Genomic DNA, 16,828 nt, shown 5'->3' with positions numbered 1-16,828 from the left:
ATGGTCCCACGAAAGATATGGAAATTTCCAAATATTTCTGATGCAAGGTTGAGAAAAATTTTGAGATTGTATAAAAATAGTAAAAACAGAAAACTATTTATATATTAGACCAGAAGCTTGATAGACTTATATTATATAGAGAAGTTGAACACAAAAAATGGACATGCCAGGGAATAAATTGTCATCCAGTTCTCTTCCACGTGATCAATCACAGCTTCTGGTTTCAAGGGGTTGAGCCATGCAATCAAGGGCGCTTTTTCAGCCCCAAACATTTGTCCCCATTTATACCAGCCATCCCCAACAAGCTATTCAGAGCCCTCTTTATGTCTTTGTTCCTGAGACTGTAGATGAAAGGGTTCAGCATGGGTGTGACCACGGTGTACATCACTGAGGTAATTGCACTTGACTGTGAGGTGTGGGTAGGAGCAGAGCTGAGGTACACGCCTAGGACTGTACAATAAAATAAGGAGACTACTGAGAGGTGAGACACACAGGTAGAAAATGCCTTATACTTCCCCTGAGCTGATGACATTCTACGTATGGAGGCCACTATTTTAGAGTAAGAGTAAAGGATCCCAGCCAGGGGACCAGCAGCCAACAGCCCAGTTGTCAAATACATCAATGTGTCATTAAGAAAGGTGTCAGAACAGGCAAGTTTGATCATCTGCTTAATTTCACAGAAAAAGTGGGGAATTTCTAATTCTGCAGGGAAGGACAGTCTCAATATCATTAAGCTATGTAACAAGGAATTCAAAACACTAATGATAAAGGACACCAGAACCAGCAGACCACAGAGCCCGGGGTTCATGATGGCTGTGTAGTGCAGTGGGTGACAGATGGCCACATACCTGTCATAGGCCATCACAGTTAGAAGGAAGTTGTCCCAACCTCCAAAGAGTGTGAGAAAATACATCTGTGTGATGCAGCCATCATAGGTGATGGTTTTGCTCTGTGTCTGGAGGTTCCACAGCATCTTTGGGACGGTGGTGGAGGTGAAACAGATGTCTACCAAGGACAGGTTGGAAAGAAAGAAGTACATGGGTGTGTGGAGGTGGGAGTCTGAGCTGACAGCCAGGATGATGAGCAGGTTTCCCAACACAGTGATCAGGTACATGGAGAGGAAAAGCCCAAATATGAGGGGCTGCAGTTCTGGTTTTTCTGATAATCCCAGAAGAAGAAATTGTGAACCACCTGTGTCGTTGCCTGGTCCCATGTGATGGAGGTGATGACTAAGAATGAAAAAATAACATTATTAATTTTATTATAAATGGGCATTACTAACCATTAAAATTCTACAATTTGCATTTTGTGGTAATGTACTATCTATCTATCTATCTATCTATCTATCTATCTATCATCTATCTATCATCTATTAGGAGCCCAGAGCACGATTTGAAATTGCACAGGCTCTGTGGACTGCTGGTTATGGTGTCCTTTATCATTTGTGTTTTGAATTCCATGTTACATAGCTTAATGATCTTGCACTTTATTAATTTTGTTTCTATGTAATATATATATTTAAAAATTATTTCTATTGATTTCAGAGAGGAAAGGAGAAAGAGATAGAAATATCAATGATGAAAATCATTGATTTACTGCCTCTTGCATGCCCCCTACTGGGGATTGGGCCTGAGTCACACAGGCTGGGTTATGTAACTAATTTTGAATCTGCCACATGTTAGCTGTTTGAATTTGGAGAGACAGCCAATCCATTCTAAATGTTAATATTCTTACCCAAATAGAGAGAGCAGCAATGTCCATCCCACTAATGTGGTCGACATATTTGGTCAATAGCTACAAAAGTTTACCACAGTTCCTGTTAGTAAATATATGATTATCACTGGTGATAATTCTCATTGTTTTTCTCTGTGTGTACATTCATGTGTATTTGTGTGTTTTCACGTGCACACATGCCTGATCACAATGAAAAAGGCTTATACTCTGGAATAATGCAGTAAAGGAAGATATAGTTTTAAAAGGATAACAGTTGCTGCAAAGGAGAAGAAAACAGTGAGTGAAGAACCCAGCGAAGAGCCAGTTTAGAGAGAAGAGGCAGCCAGTGTGATGCTGAAGTTACCTAGGGCTCAAGAGACCACATACTGACTGGACCTTTATTGCTCTGCTGGCCTCATCTGATCTGATTGTTATTCTTGTATCTATTTCATGTTTTCATATGACCCAATAGTGGATGAGGCTGGCCCTTCTCTTCCTTTTCTTTGTGGCATCATTCCTTCCTTGCTCTTGAACTTCAGGATATGGTCTCTTTGTGACACACCCAATGGTTACCCTCCAGTTCTAGTCCACAAAGTCCTCCCCAAATCATACTTTACAAAATCCTACACAAGCCAGTCTTGATATCATTAAAAGAATTAATGAAATAAATATTGGTAGGGAAAATAAACCTATATTATATATAGTGAGTTCAAATGAAATGGAATAAAATATAATATTCACAGCTGAAAGAAAACCATAATAATTCATCTCTAATTCAAAATGAAATGGGTAAAAGGAGATAAAAGACTAGGAAAATATATTTTTTAAAACACAGTGGAGGAAACAGTATCGAAAGTTATAATTTCATCCTCTATACATAAATGGACTCATCATACTTTTGAAAAAGATATAGGTGATCTTCAGTTGAATATAAAGATGTTTTTGAAAACATCACAGAAGATGATTGCTATTTCAGAAAATAGATCTAATCATAAAAGAAAAAATGGTAGAAATAACAAAAAGTAGATATGAAATCAGATGACAAAATGATTCATTACTACTGAGGATGCAGAAGAGCTTTCAATGTTCAAAAGCAATGAGGGAACACAATGTGACCAACTGTTAGATTTGATCATACAAAATTTATAAACCCTCACCCAATGCCATAAATGAATCTTCATATACATACAAAAATTAAATGGAAAAGAGAAAACTTGATGAAAAATGTATTCTTTTTTTTTGAAAGAATGCAATGAAAACCAATAAAAACATTGAGAGCCCAATACATAAAAACAAAAGTACTTGCACAATGTCATCCCAATAAATTCAATAAAACAAACAAAAAACCAATGTGCTTCCAAAGACAATTTGCAATGTAGAAAGTAAATAGCCATAAACTAAAAAATATATTCAGCCTCCCAGGAAATCAAATAATTGGAAAGTAATGCTCCTTATGAGAGATACTTTGAAATATTTGTCTAAAGATCCTGTGTTGCAAGATAGACTCTACCTACATTGGTCTGGATCCTTTTAATGAATACAGAATTTGCTCAAATACACCCCATCTGAAAAAGATTGAAATGCCCTCACTTCACTGCTTACACATTCACATCTAATACTGTTTTCCGACTCTCCTGAACTTCAAAACTTCCTTGGAACCACTTTATGCCCCCCATTCCTTCCTCAGCCTTATCCAACTGGACTTCCATCACACCATGTAATAGTCAACAATTACCCTTGTATTGTTCACTGTTATATGTATTGTTGACTGTTGTATTGTTGAATCTTCCATCCACTCAAGAATCTTTCCTTCAGTACCTATAGACTCACCTGGATGAGGCTTTAGAAAAAAATTTCTGTATGAAAGTCCAAATTCCTGTTGATGGTTGATGATGGAGACTGAAGCTCTGTCCCCAGTCAAGTGAGCAGGAAGGAGTGAAGCACTGGACTCCAGCAACTAAGGAATCCAAAGCAACAACCATGTCCTTTCCAGATCAAGATTGCGCACGTAGCAGAAGAGATATTGTCAGCTACCTATACCTGCTCATTAGATACTGTTTCCATTGTTACCTCCCCCTCTGAGTACGTCATTTCCCTTAGGGCACTGATCTGGACAGAAAGAACCTTTTGTCCTGATGCATTCCCAGTAGACCATATTAGAAGTCAGGTGAACCCTGCCTTAATTTTGTTTTTCCATGAACTCACCTGCCTTCCAGAGTCTAACCTCCTTGCACCATTTCCCAAACTTGTGTTAGTATTTTCTCCAAATTTAATACTGAGGAACCTGTCTGGATCCCTAAAGTATTGAAAGCTGGAGGGCAACTGCTCCTAATATCTCTAGAAATTGCTATTCCTCTCTTGAACAAGGAAGAGAGGTGAATTCCTTTGCTATAATACCATGGTACCTTAATCCTTGGCTGCATGATGCTTTTGATAAGTCAATTAGGAGACTCATGCTTTTAACTCAAATTAAGAGTTGGCATTTAATTTTTCACTTAAATAACGTTTATTCATTATAATATTCAGATCTTTTTATACACCATGGATTGAAATTAGATTCTTATTATGTGGATTGTCTTATTTCATTTTTATATGAGTCCTTTCTCTGAGGTTGTACTATTATAAACTTCATTCTACATTTGCAGAAATGGGATTTAGAGGGTGAAGTGATCTGCTCAAAATTATGAACTAAGTAAGGGTGAGCTTTGATTGGACTCCATGAAGCTGTTTCCAGTTTTCTGTTCCAGACCAGGGGTTGGCAACCAGAGGTCATTTTTCCCTTAGGGAACACCTAGCAAAGTCTGGAAATTTTGTTGTTGCTGTTGCAACTAGGGAGGTGCTACTGGCACCTAGTGAACTGAGGGCAAGGATGGCTCTCAACATCTTACAATACAACAGTGCAGAGATGAGAAATACCATTCCAGACCAGAACTTCCCCAACATCAATATGTACATGAATCTGGGATCTTGTTCAAATATAGATTTTGATTGGCAGGTCTAGGGTGAGCTAGACATTTATCATTTGAAACTAGCTCCTACTGAATATTATGTTGTAGGTCCTGGTCTGTGACCACTTTAAGCATCAAGGTGGGTTTTAAATTCAGGGGTAAGTAGTTTTTTGCCCTTTTCAACAAGAACTTTCTGACATACCTCAGGTCTGGCCTTACGCTAACAAATGTTGGGCTCTGTAGCTTAGCTTCTGCATACTCAGATTATACATGCCTCGTTAGTATTTCTCTCATGACAGGAAGTAAAACTTTCAGGCCTTTGGTTAGTATTCTATACACAGGGACCTTCCACTTATGCTATTTTTGTAAATCAAATCTATTGGCATGACATTTGTTAATTAAACCATACAGGTTTCAAGTGTACAACTCAATCAACATCAGTTGCATATTGCCATCATGCACTTATCACAAAGTCAAGTCTCTTTCTGTTCCTAATCACCCCTTTGCCCACTTCCATCTCCCCCACCCCCCTTTCCATTTTCTTCTCCCTGTCACCATATTGTTGTCCATGTCTATATGTCATATACACTGAGTGACCAGATTCATATGACCACCCCATTAGTACTTCGTTAGGCCACCTTTTGCCTTCATACTGCGGTGATTCTTCTTGGCATTGATTCCAGGAGATGTTGAAAGGTGATGCAAGGAATAATGACACAATGCCTGATGAGTAGCACTGCCCAGTTCTGTGAGATTTGATGGTTGTGGAACCAGCTGCCTGATGGCTCTTTTAACTTTGTCCCACAAATGCTTAATTGGGTTGAGTCTGGTGACTGTGGGGCCACCTAAGCAAGGTAAAGTTACCCTCATGTTCTTGAAATCACTTTTGCACAATATGAGCACCATGGCATGGTGCATTGTCTTGTCAGAAGAAGCCATCTCCATTGGGATACACCATCAACATGAGAGGGTAAACTTGATCAGCAATGATACTTAGGTAGGTTGTGCTATTCTGATGTTGTTCCACATGGCCCAGATCATGCTAGGAAAACATGCCCCAAACCATAACACTGCCCCCCACCAGCTTGAAAGGTTGTACTCATGCATATGGGGTGCATGCTTTCATGCTGTTTCTGAAAAATTCTCACTCTGCCATCTGCATGATACAACTGAAAACATGATTCATTGGACCACATGACTTTTTTCCAATGCTCTACTTTCCAATCCTTGTGTTCCAGTGCGAATTGGAGATGTTTTATCTTGGTAACTGCAGGCAGCAAAGGTGTTCGAACAGGCCTTCGGCTTCTATATCCCATATGATGCAGTGTATGGCTAATTTGCCTACAAACAAACAACAAACATCAGGTGGTCATAATAATATGGCCACTCAGTATATGTATGTATGTGTGTGTGTATATATATATATATATATATATATATATATATATATATATATATATATATGATTTTTACATATCGGAAAGGAGAGGTATCGAGATTTAGAAACATCGATGAAAGAAACATTGATCAGCTGCCTCCTGCACACCCCCACTGGGGATATGCCTGCAACTAGGTACATGCCCTTGACCAGAATTGAACCTGGGACCCTTCAGTCTGCAGACCAATGCTCTATCCACTGAGCCAAACTGGTTAGATCTGTTTTATTTATTTATTATTATTTTTTAAAATAATTGTTTTGAAACTGGACAACAAATGATTCCAGGCTGTCTGTCACTACTTGAGCCAATTAAGCAGAGACAGGCTGGAATCATATGAGTGTTTATTTCAATAATGCTGGCATATGGGAGAGTATCAGGTCATCTACAATTTCCTTCTCCTCACCGCCCCCCTGCCCCAAACCTATATTGGGTAGAAGGAAAAAGATTGCATGGGGAAGCGGGCAAAAGGAATTACAGGCATGGGGAGGTAGGCAAAAGAAATAAGAATGGGTACAATAACTGTGGTACATTTACACAATGGAATACTATGAAGCTGTAAAAAAAGAAGGATCTCTTACCCTTTGAGACAACATGGATGGACTTGGAGAGCATTATGGTAAGTGAAATAAGTCAGTCAGAGAAAGCCAAGTATCACATGATATCACTTATATGTGGAATCTAATGAACAAAATAAACTGACAAAATTGATCCAGAGACATGGAAGCATTCAACAGATTGAGAATCCTCAGAAGAAATGGCAGTGGGGAGGGAAGAGATCAACTAAAGTATTTAAATGCCTGTATGTATAACCCATGAACACAGATAATAGTGGGTTGAAGACCTAGGGATGGGACAGGAGTGGAGAGGAGAAGGGTCAAGGGGAAAAAAGGGTGACATCTGTAATATTGATACTTTCAACAACAAAGATTAAAAAGAAGAATGGGTATAATGGTTACAGGTTATAGGCAATGAGGGCTCAGGGCGGGTGCCTCTGGGACTCCATTGTTTCAGCAACAAAGTTGTTAATATTTCCATGATAATAGGCAATTCTCAGATAAGGAGAATGGGCCAGATTCCCCACATTCCAGGTTAACTGCCATGTCCCAGCTATCCAACTCCAACTCTCAGTTAAGTTATAATAGAATGTGCTTTTTTTTTTTTTTTTTTTTTTTTTTTTTTTTTTTTAGAACGGAAAAATCACGGTTAATCTCTATCATCTCATATATATAAGATTAGTTTTAGTTGAAAAGTCTCATCCTGCTGGAATGCATTTGCTTCTGCCTTGAAAGTAGTTTGTTGGGCTAGAATAAAGTGAAATGCAGAATCTAAAAAGGAGACATTGAATACAGCAGCAAATGATCAGATTACAAATAATAAACAGGATAAAAATTAAAAGAATTCCCTCATCCCAGACAGGCGTGGTAGCTAGGAAGTTAAAAAAAAAAAAAAATCTTTACCATTGTTTTACCTTGGAGATGGTTTCCCTAATTTGTTGAATGTTGTTTTCTACCAACTGAGAGTTGTCAAAAATACTAAAACAGCACATTCCTTTGAATTCCTCACAACTGTGGTTATGCCGCAACAGCAAATAATCTAGAGCTGTCCAGTTCTCCTGAACTGCCTTCCTAACCTGACTCATATCTTGATTTATCCCATGGAGAGCCCTGGAAGTGGCATTCATGGCTGCTACCAGGCTTCATGCCAGCTGGGTCACTTCCAATTAAGGGAGCCTACCAATATTGGCATAACAAAAACAGTCAAAACAATATAGTCAGTGGGGCTCCACAGGTGGACTTTATTGTTGCAGTCTGGTGCCACTGCTGTGAGAAGGCCTTTTTAGGTTTCTGGAGCATAAAGACAGTCAGTCATCCTAAGGAACATCCAGTCCCCTGCTCTGACTCTCCCCAGTGCTGTTGGCAGTGTTAACGCAAAAAAAAAAAAAAACCCATTGAAATCTGTAAAGAATTTTTTTGTGAGTTTATTTGAGCCTTACTATCGACACGTGCCGGGAAGCAGAACCTCAACGGATTGAGATAATGCTCCGGAGAATGGCGGGTTACATTTCTATATTTATACATTGCAATCAAAGGAAAGGGACGTAGGTGAGTTAGATGAAATTCATTGGTGATAGATTAGGGAGGTGGGACAAAGCAAAGCGGGGGGTGGAGGATGGGGGGGTGGGGGGGTAACCTCTGGGATAGGGTAAAAGGTTAAATGATGGACATGAGCTTCTTTCACAGAGATGGATACAGGATACTCTAATAAACAGTTGACAATTAACTTGATAACAATAACAATGAGGAAAGTCTCGAGGCCATTTGTTGTGCCCTGAGAGGTGGGGGTAAAAAGGAAGTTACAAAGTTACCCAGACATCTCACAGATAAGTTATCTTAGATGCAGGAAGGCAGAGGGGCTCAGTAAAAGTTCAAAGTTGATCTTTGTCAGGTGAAATATATGGGACATGACTACCTACTATAACCTGTTAGATATTTAATTTTCAAACCATCTTTTGTGGTTATCTTAGGTCTCTGGGTTTGCAAGACTGTCACACAGGCCTTTCCTGAGCTTGTCAGGTTAGCTTGTGGCTCTTTTCTTTCACAGCAGGTATATATGAAAAACATATATATGAATGATCCCACATATCAGAAAATAATCAGCTGGCAATTTAGTATCTCCATTATTATAAGGGAAAGTGAAATTATCAGAACAGTTTATATTGTAGTTATTAGATCCTGAAAGACAAGAACTAGAACACCAGACAAAAGCCAGACATTTGCCACAGGAAGCTACTGCAGCAACCTTTAGAGAAAATATCCCTGCATCCTTTTCCTCAGCAGTGGTTAAGAGCATAATTATAACAAATGTTGCCTTTGAAAGATGTTGACCTTGAGGTGTTCACTGGGGTCAGTCACCCATAATCCCCCTTCTGGTGCTCTCTTCACTCTGGTGTGTTGGATCCAGTGCTTTACCACTGCCAGCTTCAGAGCAGTTGGTGTGGTGAGAAGCATGCCCCAGGGTCCCCTCATTTTTCCTCCAGTTGCTCATTTGGTAATCCAGTTTTTCATGTTTTGAGTAGAACTTTTTCTCCTGCTTCAAAGGGATATAGAGGACCTTGCCCATCATCCTTGCTCTGCTTATGTATGTCTAACTTCCTACCACATCCCTCCTCAAGGATCTTGGCTCTGGATTCTTTCAGAGAAGGGACACAGGTCTCTTATGTAGCTGCTTCATGCTGAAAAGAAATGAAGTTTTCCTTCAGAGCTAAGAGATCCTTGCACTCTGTCAGAGGGCACAGAGGAAGGTGGCAATGGTATCTAGAGGTGGTATTCTCTGAACACAAGTAGGGCTTGTAACCTGATAGAAACAAACTTGTCTAAAATTTTGTATTATTGGGTCAAAGGTTAGAACAGCAAGAACACTTTGAAGACAATTCATTGAATTAGTCTAATATTCACAATTGTGCAGTATAGTTTATTGAAACACAATTTCCCCTTAAAGTTATCCCATTCATGGAGGCCACAGGGACATAGGCTACCAAGGAGGCGGAACTGAACCTCACATCACTCTGGTTGGCCTCGGAGGATGGTTGGTTAGCCAGAGATGGGTAAGATTTCTCAGGGAAGGAACAACCTAAGATAGGCACAGTCGCAGGGGTCCATCAGGAGAGAACTTGGTGGCCAACAGAGGTGGGGCACAGACCCTCAACCCCCAACTTTGTAGGGGCCTGAACCCTCAACCCTTCTGAGGGAGATCTACTGCCCCCAGGGCTGCTTCTTTCTCCAAGCCCAGCCCAAATTGGGACCCAGGTAACAGACAGAGACTTGGCTGACAGCAGCTGCCCTCTCACTGTAACAAGACTTGTTTGAGTTGTCTTGTATCCATGGTGTGGGGAAGTGGGATTTTAATACCTAAATCAAATCTAGTACCGGGAATGCTCAGGGCCTACTCAAGAAGGCAAATAATTATTTCCACTGATATTTATATGGTAAAATAAGGTTGTTGTTAGAGTATTAAATTTGACAGTAAAATAGTGGTCAAGTTTTCAGACTAATTTAAATTGGCTAATCGAAATAAGCAAATATCCTAGAAAAATTTAATTGTACTGGATAAAAAGCTGTTCCCAAAGTGTTAACTAAAAATTTTATTGGTAGCTCATTTCATGATAAAATTACATAACAGTCATATTTTAGTGCAAAAAATTAAAATTTAAAAGCTATCAAGACTACATTACAAAACTTCCAAAAGACTCTTAATATTTAAATAAAAAAGGGGGAATAGTAGAAGAATATCGTGTAAGGAAAAATATTCTGTAAGTAAATTATATCTAGAAAATTTTTACTTTAGAAAATTAACTCACTTGTAATGCTAACAGCAAGACACACATGTAAAACGTACATGGTATCAAAACAAGGCAAAGGAAAATCATTTGGGCAAAAAATGAAAAAAGGATCCCAAGTCAAATTTATAGAAAATATCCCTTTATTAACTTTTGGTCGAAAATATATTTGTATATTTTCAGAAAACAACTCCAAAACCATGTGGATTCCTATAACAGAGAGGAATTGACAGGACTGCTCCAGCCATGAAGACAGAAGAGAAGCGCTCCAGAGATGGAAGACGCTGACAATGCCTTGCCATACCAGCAGCTGTGTGTCACTGCAGGTTGCCCAGGACCAAACCAGAGAGGGTTGGACCTGCATCGCCACCATTAAGAACTGAAATATCACGGCTGACATGTACACATAAGGAACTATTTGACATTGAAATTGGGACTCAAAAGAACTGTTGGCTCAGAATGCAACTCACTACAGACTGATTCACTTGCCTTCAAGCATAACCATTATTGCTTGTCTCATTTTCAGTTCTTATAACTGTATTTCTTGTATCGGATGATCTCACTCATCTAGCGGAAATAATGCACAACATAAACTGATGAACAAAAACAGACCTGGAGACAGGGAAGCATTGATAAAGACTGTGAAACCTCAGAGGGAAAGTAAGGGAGGTTGCGGGGGGCGGGCAGGAAGGGAGAGATCAACCAAAACTTGTATAAAAGCTTAACCAGTGGTCATGGACAACAAAGGGGTGGGGGCAAATGTGGGGAGGGGTTTGGGATGGGAATGGGGGGATGAGGACAAATATGTGATATATCAGTCAATAAAGAAATAAAAAAAAACTAAATCATTAAAACAAACCTTTCTAAAAAAAAATAAAGTTATCCTATTTTTATTTAAGTGTCAAATTAAGACTAATTTAAGTTATCCTATTTTTATTTAAGTGTCAAATTAAGACTAATTTATTTATTGTATTAAGTTGTTTCACTTTTGCCTGATTGCATGAACACAATAAGAATAGCAATTGATCATATAGGCTTTTAAAAATCTGCTTTGCTGGAATCTCATAATTGAGCTTTAATTAGCCCCTCAGGGCAAAGAAGCTGAGCTATCTAACTGCCATCAGGTTTTCCTGCAATCCCTGTAGACTTGGGTAAAGTTTTGAAGTTCCTTCCTTGCCATCTCTCAGGAGAGCAACCTTTGTTCCTTACCTGGAAAGACTGCTATGAACCACTTGATTAAGCAAGGTACAAGGCTTTCTCCAAGGGGCTCTTATTGGCTTCTTAAGGCTTTTTGGTGGCATCTGAAGCCAGGCATATCTTCCTCTTAGACATGACATTCCAAAGTCCTGGTTAATAAAATCACAATTGAAAACTGGTCTTATCGAATTAATTTAAAGAAACATATTGGCATGACTCACTCATTAAGAATTGCCATATTCTGGAGGGAAAAAGTAGGAAGAAAAATATAAATACCTCAATATTGCTTATCAAAGTATAATTTACCAAACTGTTTTAAGAAAAGAAACAAATTTATTTATTTCAAAAAAACAAAAATATGAAAAATAGGCAATACTTTCAACAATAAAATTACAAAAAGTGTAAATATTTTCAGTTTATTCAATCCCATAAACAATATTAGTTTCTCCTGATTTTTCTTGCCAGTGCTTTTATAAATCCAGATACTCTATAGAGTTCTAATGATTTTCATCCAGTTCAAAGGGGATGATCTGAAAATTTATTCTCAGAGATATGTAATTTAAAATAAATCAGAGTCTTTTCCATGGATCTCTCAAAAGATGTAACATTTTTGCAAATGCATTATAACAAAGCAGTGACTGTCTCTAGATGACAAGAAGAAATTAAAAATTTGAATTTGATTATAATGCATTGACATAACCAGTATGGAACCCTGCCCTTTGCAAAACATAGTATTTCAGAATAACAATTAGTTATAAATGAAAGTATATCAAAATTTATAGACTTGTGGAGATTTTTTTTTATGCAATTTCCAGAACACCTATATATATAAAACAAGCAATTTAATGCCAGAACGACCGAATGACTGGTTGCACACTGACCACCAGGGGGTAGACGCTCAATGCAGGAGCTGCCCCCTGGTGGTCAGTATTCCCACAGAGGAGAACCACTCAGCCAGAAGCCAGGCACCCAAACCTCTCCGGCCTCTGGCAGGTACAATCTCCAGCAAACAGATTGAGGTCCCAATGCCTGGGTGGTTGAGGGTGTAGCCGGAATGACCATGGGTCAGCCATCGCCGGCTCCTGGAACTCTCCCTTCAGACCCTGCAGCTGCACCTCACTCCTTACCTATTGCCCTCTGGGTCTCCAGATGCAGTCTGGGGAAAAACCCACAGAGGCGCTTCACAAATGTACTGCCTGGGCTGGCCCCCATCTCAAGAGCAAATGCTGGTAAAGTCCAGCCCAATGACCAACACCCACGCGTGTCCCCAGGCAAGCCCTTTGCAGCTTCCACCTACCACCCGGCCCTGGCCCCATCTCTTGGAAAGGTCTGAGACCTGGCACCGGATACCTGCTCCTAGATCTTTGCAGAGCGCTGGTCAGCTCCGGTGAGTGGAGGGCACTTCAGGCAGTCCCACACTTGGGCCAGGAGTTGCATGGAAAAATCCCCTATACTCTGCTGGTACAATCTACTATGAACAAATGCAGCATGGAACATTTGCGCGTGACTGGGACAACCTTGATACTGACGCCGGCCTCCTGGAACTCCCCCTTGGGCATCAGGGCCACGTTCCACCTCTTACCTATTGCTGTGCTCCTTCAGATGTGGAACTGAAATATTAAGAATGTGCCTTACCTAGGACCATGATCCACCTCTACCTCCTTACTTCCTACCACCCTCAGCTGCCACTTCCAAGCTGGACTGGTCCCTACTGGAGGGAGTCCTGAAAAAGTGAGAAAATCCCAGTCTGATGAGCGGGTCTCCCACGGGTGTCCACAGTGGAGTACATAGCACCCTTCCCAGGCTTGGCCTGCATTCGGGCTCCCTTCGGGCTTCCATTTCTTCTCATATTCCAGTGGCTCCTGCAGGTGGGCGGGCCCACAGAATGCAGATCCTGTGGGTGGATCCCTGCCCTTCTACATTCCCCCCTTGCAGTGCTGGCCCCAGGGATTCCCATAGCTCAGCCAGAACTTGCCAGGAGGCAAGCCTATAGGTACAATCTCCAGAGAACAGATGAAGCGCTGACACACAGAGAAATCAAGATGAGCCTGATAATCACTGCCAGGCTTCTGGAACTCTGCTTTGGGCATAAAGATAAAATCTCATCCCTTACCAATTGTCCCAGAGCTACAGAGGAAGGCAGCAATATAAAAATGGCCACAAGGTGGCAACAGACAATCAGGGTAAAAGTCAGAGAGATGGATCTGAAGGGTAGAGTGTGGGAGAGAGAGCTGTTCTGTGGTCTCAGTCATGCACAGAAGATCCACCTAGACTCAGCTTATTCTCTTTGTCTGATTTTCTTCACCCTTCTCCAGCTCTCCTTCACGCTCGCCAAACCCTTGCCTGTGCTGGCGTGGCATAAGTGGTGCCCAACGCGGGGCTGAGTTCGGCCCCAGTGGCACTCAATGTGGCCTTAGCGGAGGGAACTGCAATTGTCAGGTGAAAGCTGCAATTGTCAGGTGAAAGGAGACCACAAGGTGTGCGAACGCAGTAAGTAAGGTAAGGGTGTAGTACTAGGTAGGTGTAAAACATGGAAAATTCAGGATCACGGGGAAAGAATGTATGCATATCCATGCTTAAGGCTATGCTCCAAGCATAGAGCTGTTCTGTGAGGTATGAACAGCTTTTCGATTTTTTTGAATTTGTGAGTAAAACCTGCCGATGAGTTTCTGAGGAAGAAAATGTAAATATAGAGGCATGGGAGAAGATAGGAAAACAACTTCATGATCATTTTATAGCTGAAGGTCCAGAGGAAATGACTGCCTCTACTTTCAGTCTGTGGTCCCTGATTGGGGACTCCAGAAAGGGGGTGGGTGAATATGGCAGGGGAATCAAGACAGATGGGGGAAGGTTGCTAAAGGCATCAGACTCCACCATCAGTGCCTCCCGCTCCCTCCTCCAGTCCCTGGGGCTACAGTTCCTAAGGGAGAGAGCCCTCTGGAATATGTGCTTTCTTCCAAATATAGAGCAAGGATTGGAGGAAGCAAGGGAACAGTTGATGGGGGTGAAGATATGATAAAGTATCGCCTCAGGGCATGGCCAATAGTCCCACCTTCTGTCAGGATTTTGTGGCTGCAGCCATACATCCTATAAGGAAAACATATCACGAGGCTTATATTATTCATTAGATGGATGACATTCTCTTAGCTCATAAAAATGAAACACATCTAAATAATCTCTATATAGATTTGCAGGGTTCCCTGCATTGTGCTGGATTATGCAGAGCACATGAAGAAGTTCAAAGGACATTTCCTTTTTCTTACCTTGGCAGCATTATTGAGGGAAAAACAATAAAACCTCAGAAAATTCAAATTCGGACTGACACTTTACTTACATTAAATGACTTCCAAAAATTATTAGGGTTTGACCTGCTTGAAAATTAACCACTGCTGACGTAAGCCCTTTATTTCATAAGCTAAAGGGAGATTCATCTCTGTCATCCCAACGCTGCTTGACAGAGGAAGCCAAGACAGCCTTACATGAAGTTGAGGATGCCTTAAGTTCAGCACAACTTACTAGAATTGATTTCTCCCTTTCTTTACAGGTTTAATTTTCCCTGATACATACACCCACTGGGGTCATTTGACAAGCTCCTGGAGTTGTTAAATGACTATATTTGGCTCATTCTCCGACTAAGGTATTAACTCCTTTTTATGATTTGGTTTCCCAGCTAATAGCTCCAGCCCGCCTTCGAACAGGCCAATTAGTGGGCCAAGACCCTGACCTTATTGTGGTGCCATTTACAGCTATACAGCAAGACTGACACTGGCAACGATCAACAAACTGTCAAGTTGCACTTGTTAATTTCTCTGGACAGGTTGGTAATCATTATTCAGCAAATAAGGTTTTACAATTTCTCTCAATTACTACCTTTACCTTCCCAAAGATAATGAAGTCACAACCTATACCTCAGGCATTAACCATTTTTACAGATGGATCCAGTTCTGGAAAAGCTGGATACTACTGCAGCAGAGGTGAAAAGGTCCTTCAGACCCCTTATGTTTCAGCACAATGGGTAGAAATACAAGCTCTTACCTATGCCTTGACAGATTTTGCTACAGAGCCCATTAACCTATATATAGTGATAGTGCTTATGTGGTAAGTATGGCCAAACAAATTGAAACAGCTGCTATAGGGCACACTAATTCAGAGAAACTCTTTCATTTATCTTTCAACCTTCAAAAAGCCATTAGAGAATGACAGTTTCCTTGCTTTATTGGTCATATCCAATCTCATTCAGGTCTCCCTGGTCCATTAGCTATAGGCAATGATGCTATTGATTGCTTCCTTGCTGTAATGCAAGAGGCTACCCCATTTTCTCTTGCCCAATCCTCCCATGCTTGGCATCATCAAAATGCTGCTGCCTTATGCAAACAATTATGTATTTCTTCGGAGCAAGCTCTTCAAATTGTTAAGCAGTTCTCTCAGTGTGTAATTCATTGCCCTGTACAATCATTGGGGGTTAATCCTAGGGGTCTTAAACCTAATCAAATTTGGCAAATGGATGTCACCCACACAGGGGAATTTGGTAAGCATAGATGGGTACATGTTAATGTAGATACCTACTCCTGTTTTATCTTTGCAACTCCCCAAACAGGAGAGAGTGCCAAACATGTAATTAATCATTGCCTACCTGCCTTTGAGGTACTAGATTCTCCTTTAGAGCTAAAGACAGACAATGGACTCACATACACTAGTTCTGCTTTTCAACATTTTTGTCAGCAATATCAAATTTGTCATAAAACTGGTATCCCTTACAACACTCAAGGTCAAGCAATAATGTAAAGAGCAAATTGTACTCTTAAAATGCAATTACTAAAACAGAAGGGGTGACGGATGTTACGTGTCACCTCAAAACAAACTCAGTCATGTTCTTTATACTTAAATCTTTTGAATTGCGATGCAGAGGGCCATACAGCAGCCAAAAGGCATCAGGTCTCCTGTACAATAGCCTCAGCAGGGTTAGCCTGATGGGAGGATGCACAAACTGGACAATGGTTTGGACCAGATCCAGTAATGATGTGGGGAAATGGTTGTGTTTGTATATTTCTAGAAGGAGCAGTGAAGCAAATTTGGGTGCCAGAGCATTACATATGTCACACAATGGACCCAGAGAAGCTTCTTGTCCCATCATTCAAAAGACTGAAAGTTGCCCCAATGACAGCAAAGTGGAAAAGGAAGATGATGAAGGCTAT

The 16,828-nt window shown here is 40.6% G+C and overlaps 1 protein-coding gene across 1 annotated transcript; it reads right to left on the bottom strand.

Moving 5' to 3' along the window:
- Positions 1-244: 244 nt before the first annotated feature.
- Positions 245-1,213, bottom strand: LOC311622614 (olfactory receptor 7A17-like; the record flags this gene model as incomplete). The annotated part of the gene is made up of 1 exon (XM_084883869.1): positions 245-1,213. The coding sequence occupies one exon, from the start codon at positions 1,211-1,213 to the stop codon at positions 245-247; it is 969 nt and encodes a 322-aa protein (XP_084739995.1).
- Positions 1,214-16,828: the final 15,615 nt, after the last annotated feature.

Source organism: Pipistrellus hanaki (genome assembly GCF_964339955.1).
Source record: "Pipistrellus hanaki genome assembly, chromosome: 5".
NCBI lineage: Eukaryota > Metazoa > Chordata > Mammalia > Chiroptera > Vespertilionidae > Pipistrellus > Pipistrellus hanaki.
This window is presented reverse-complemented; position numbering and strand designations above follow the sequence as displayed.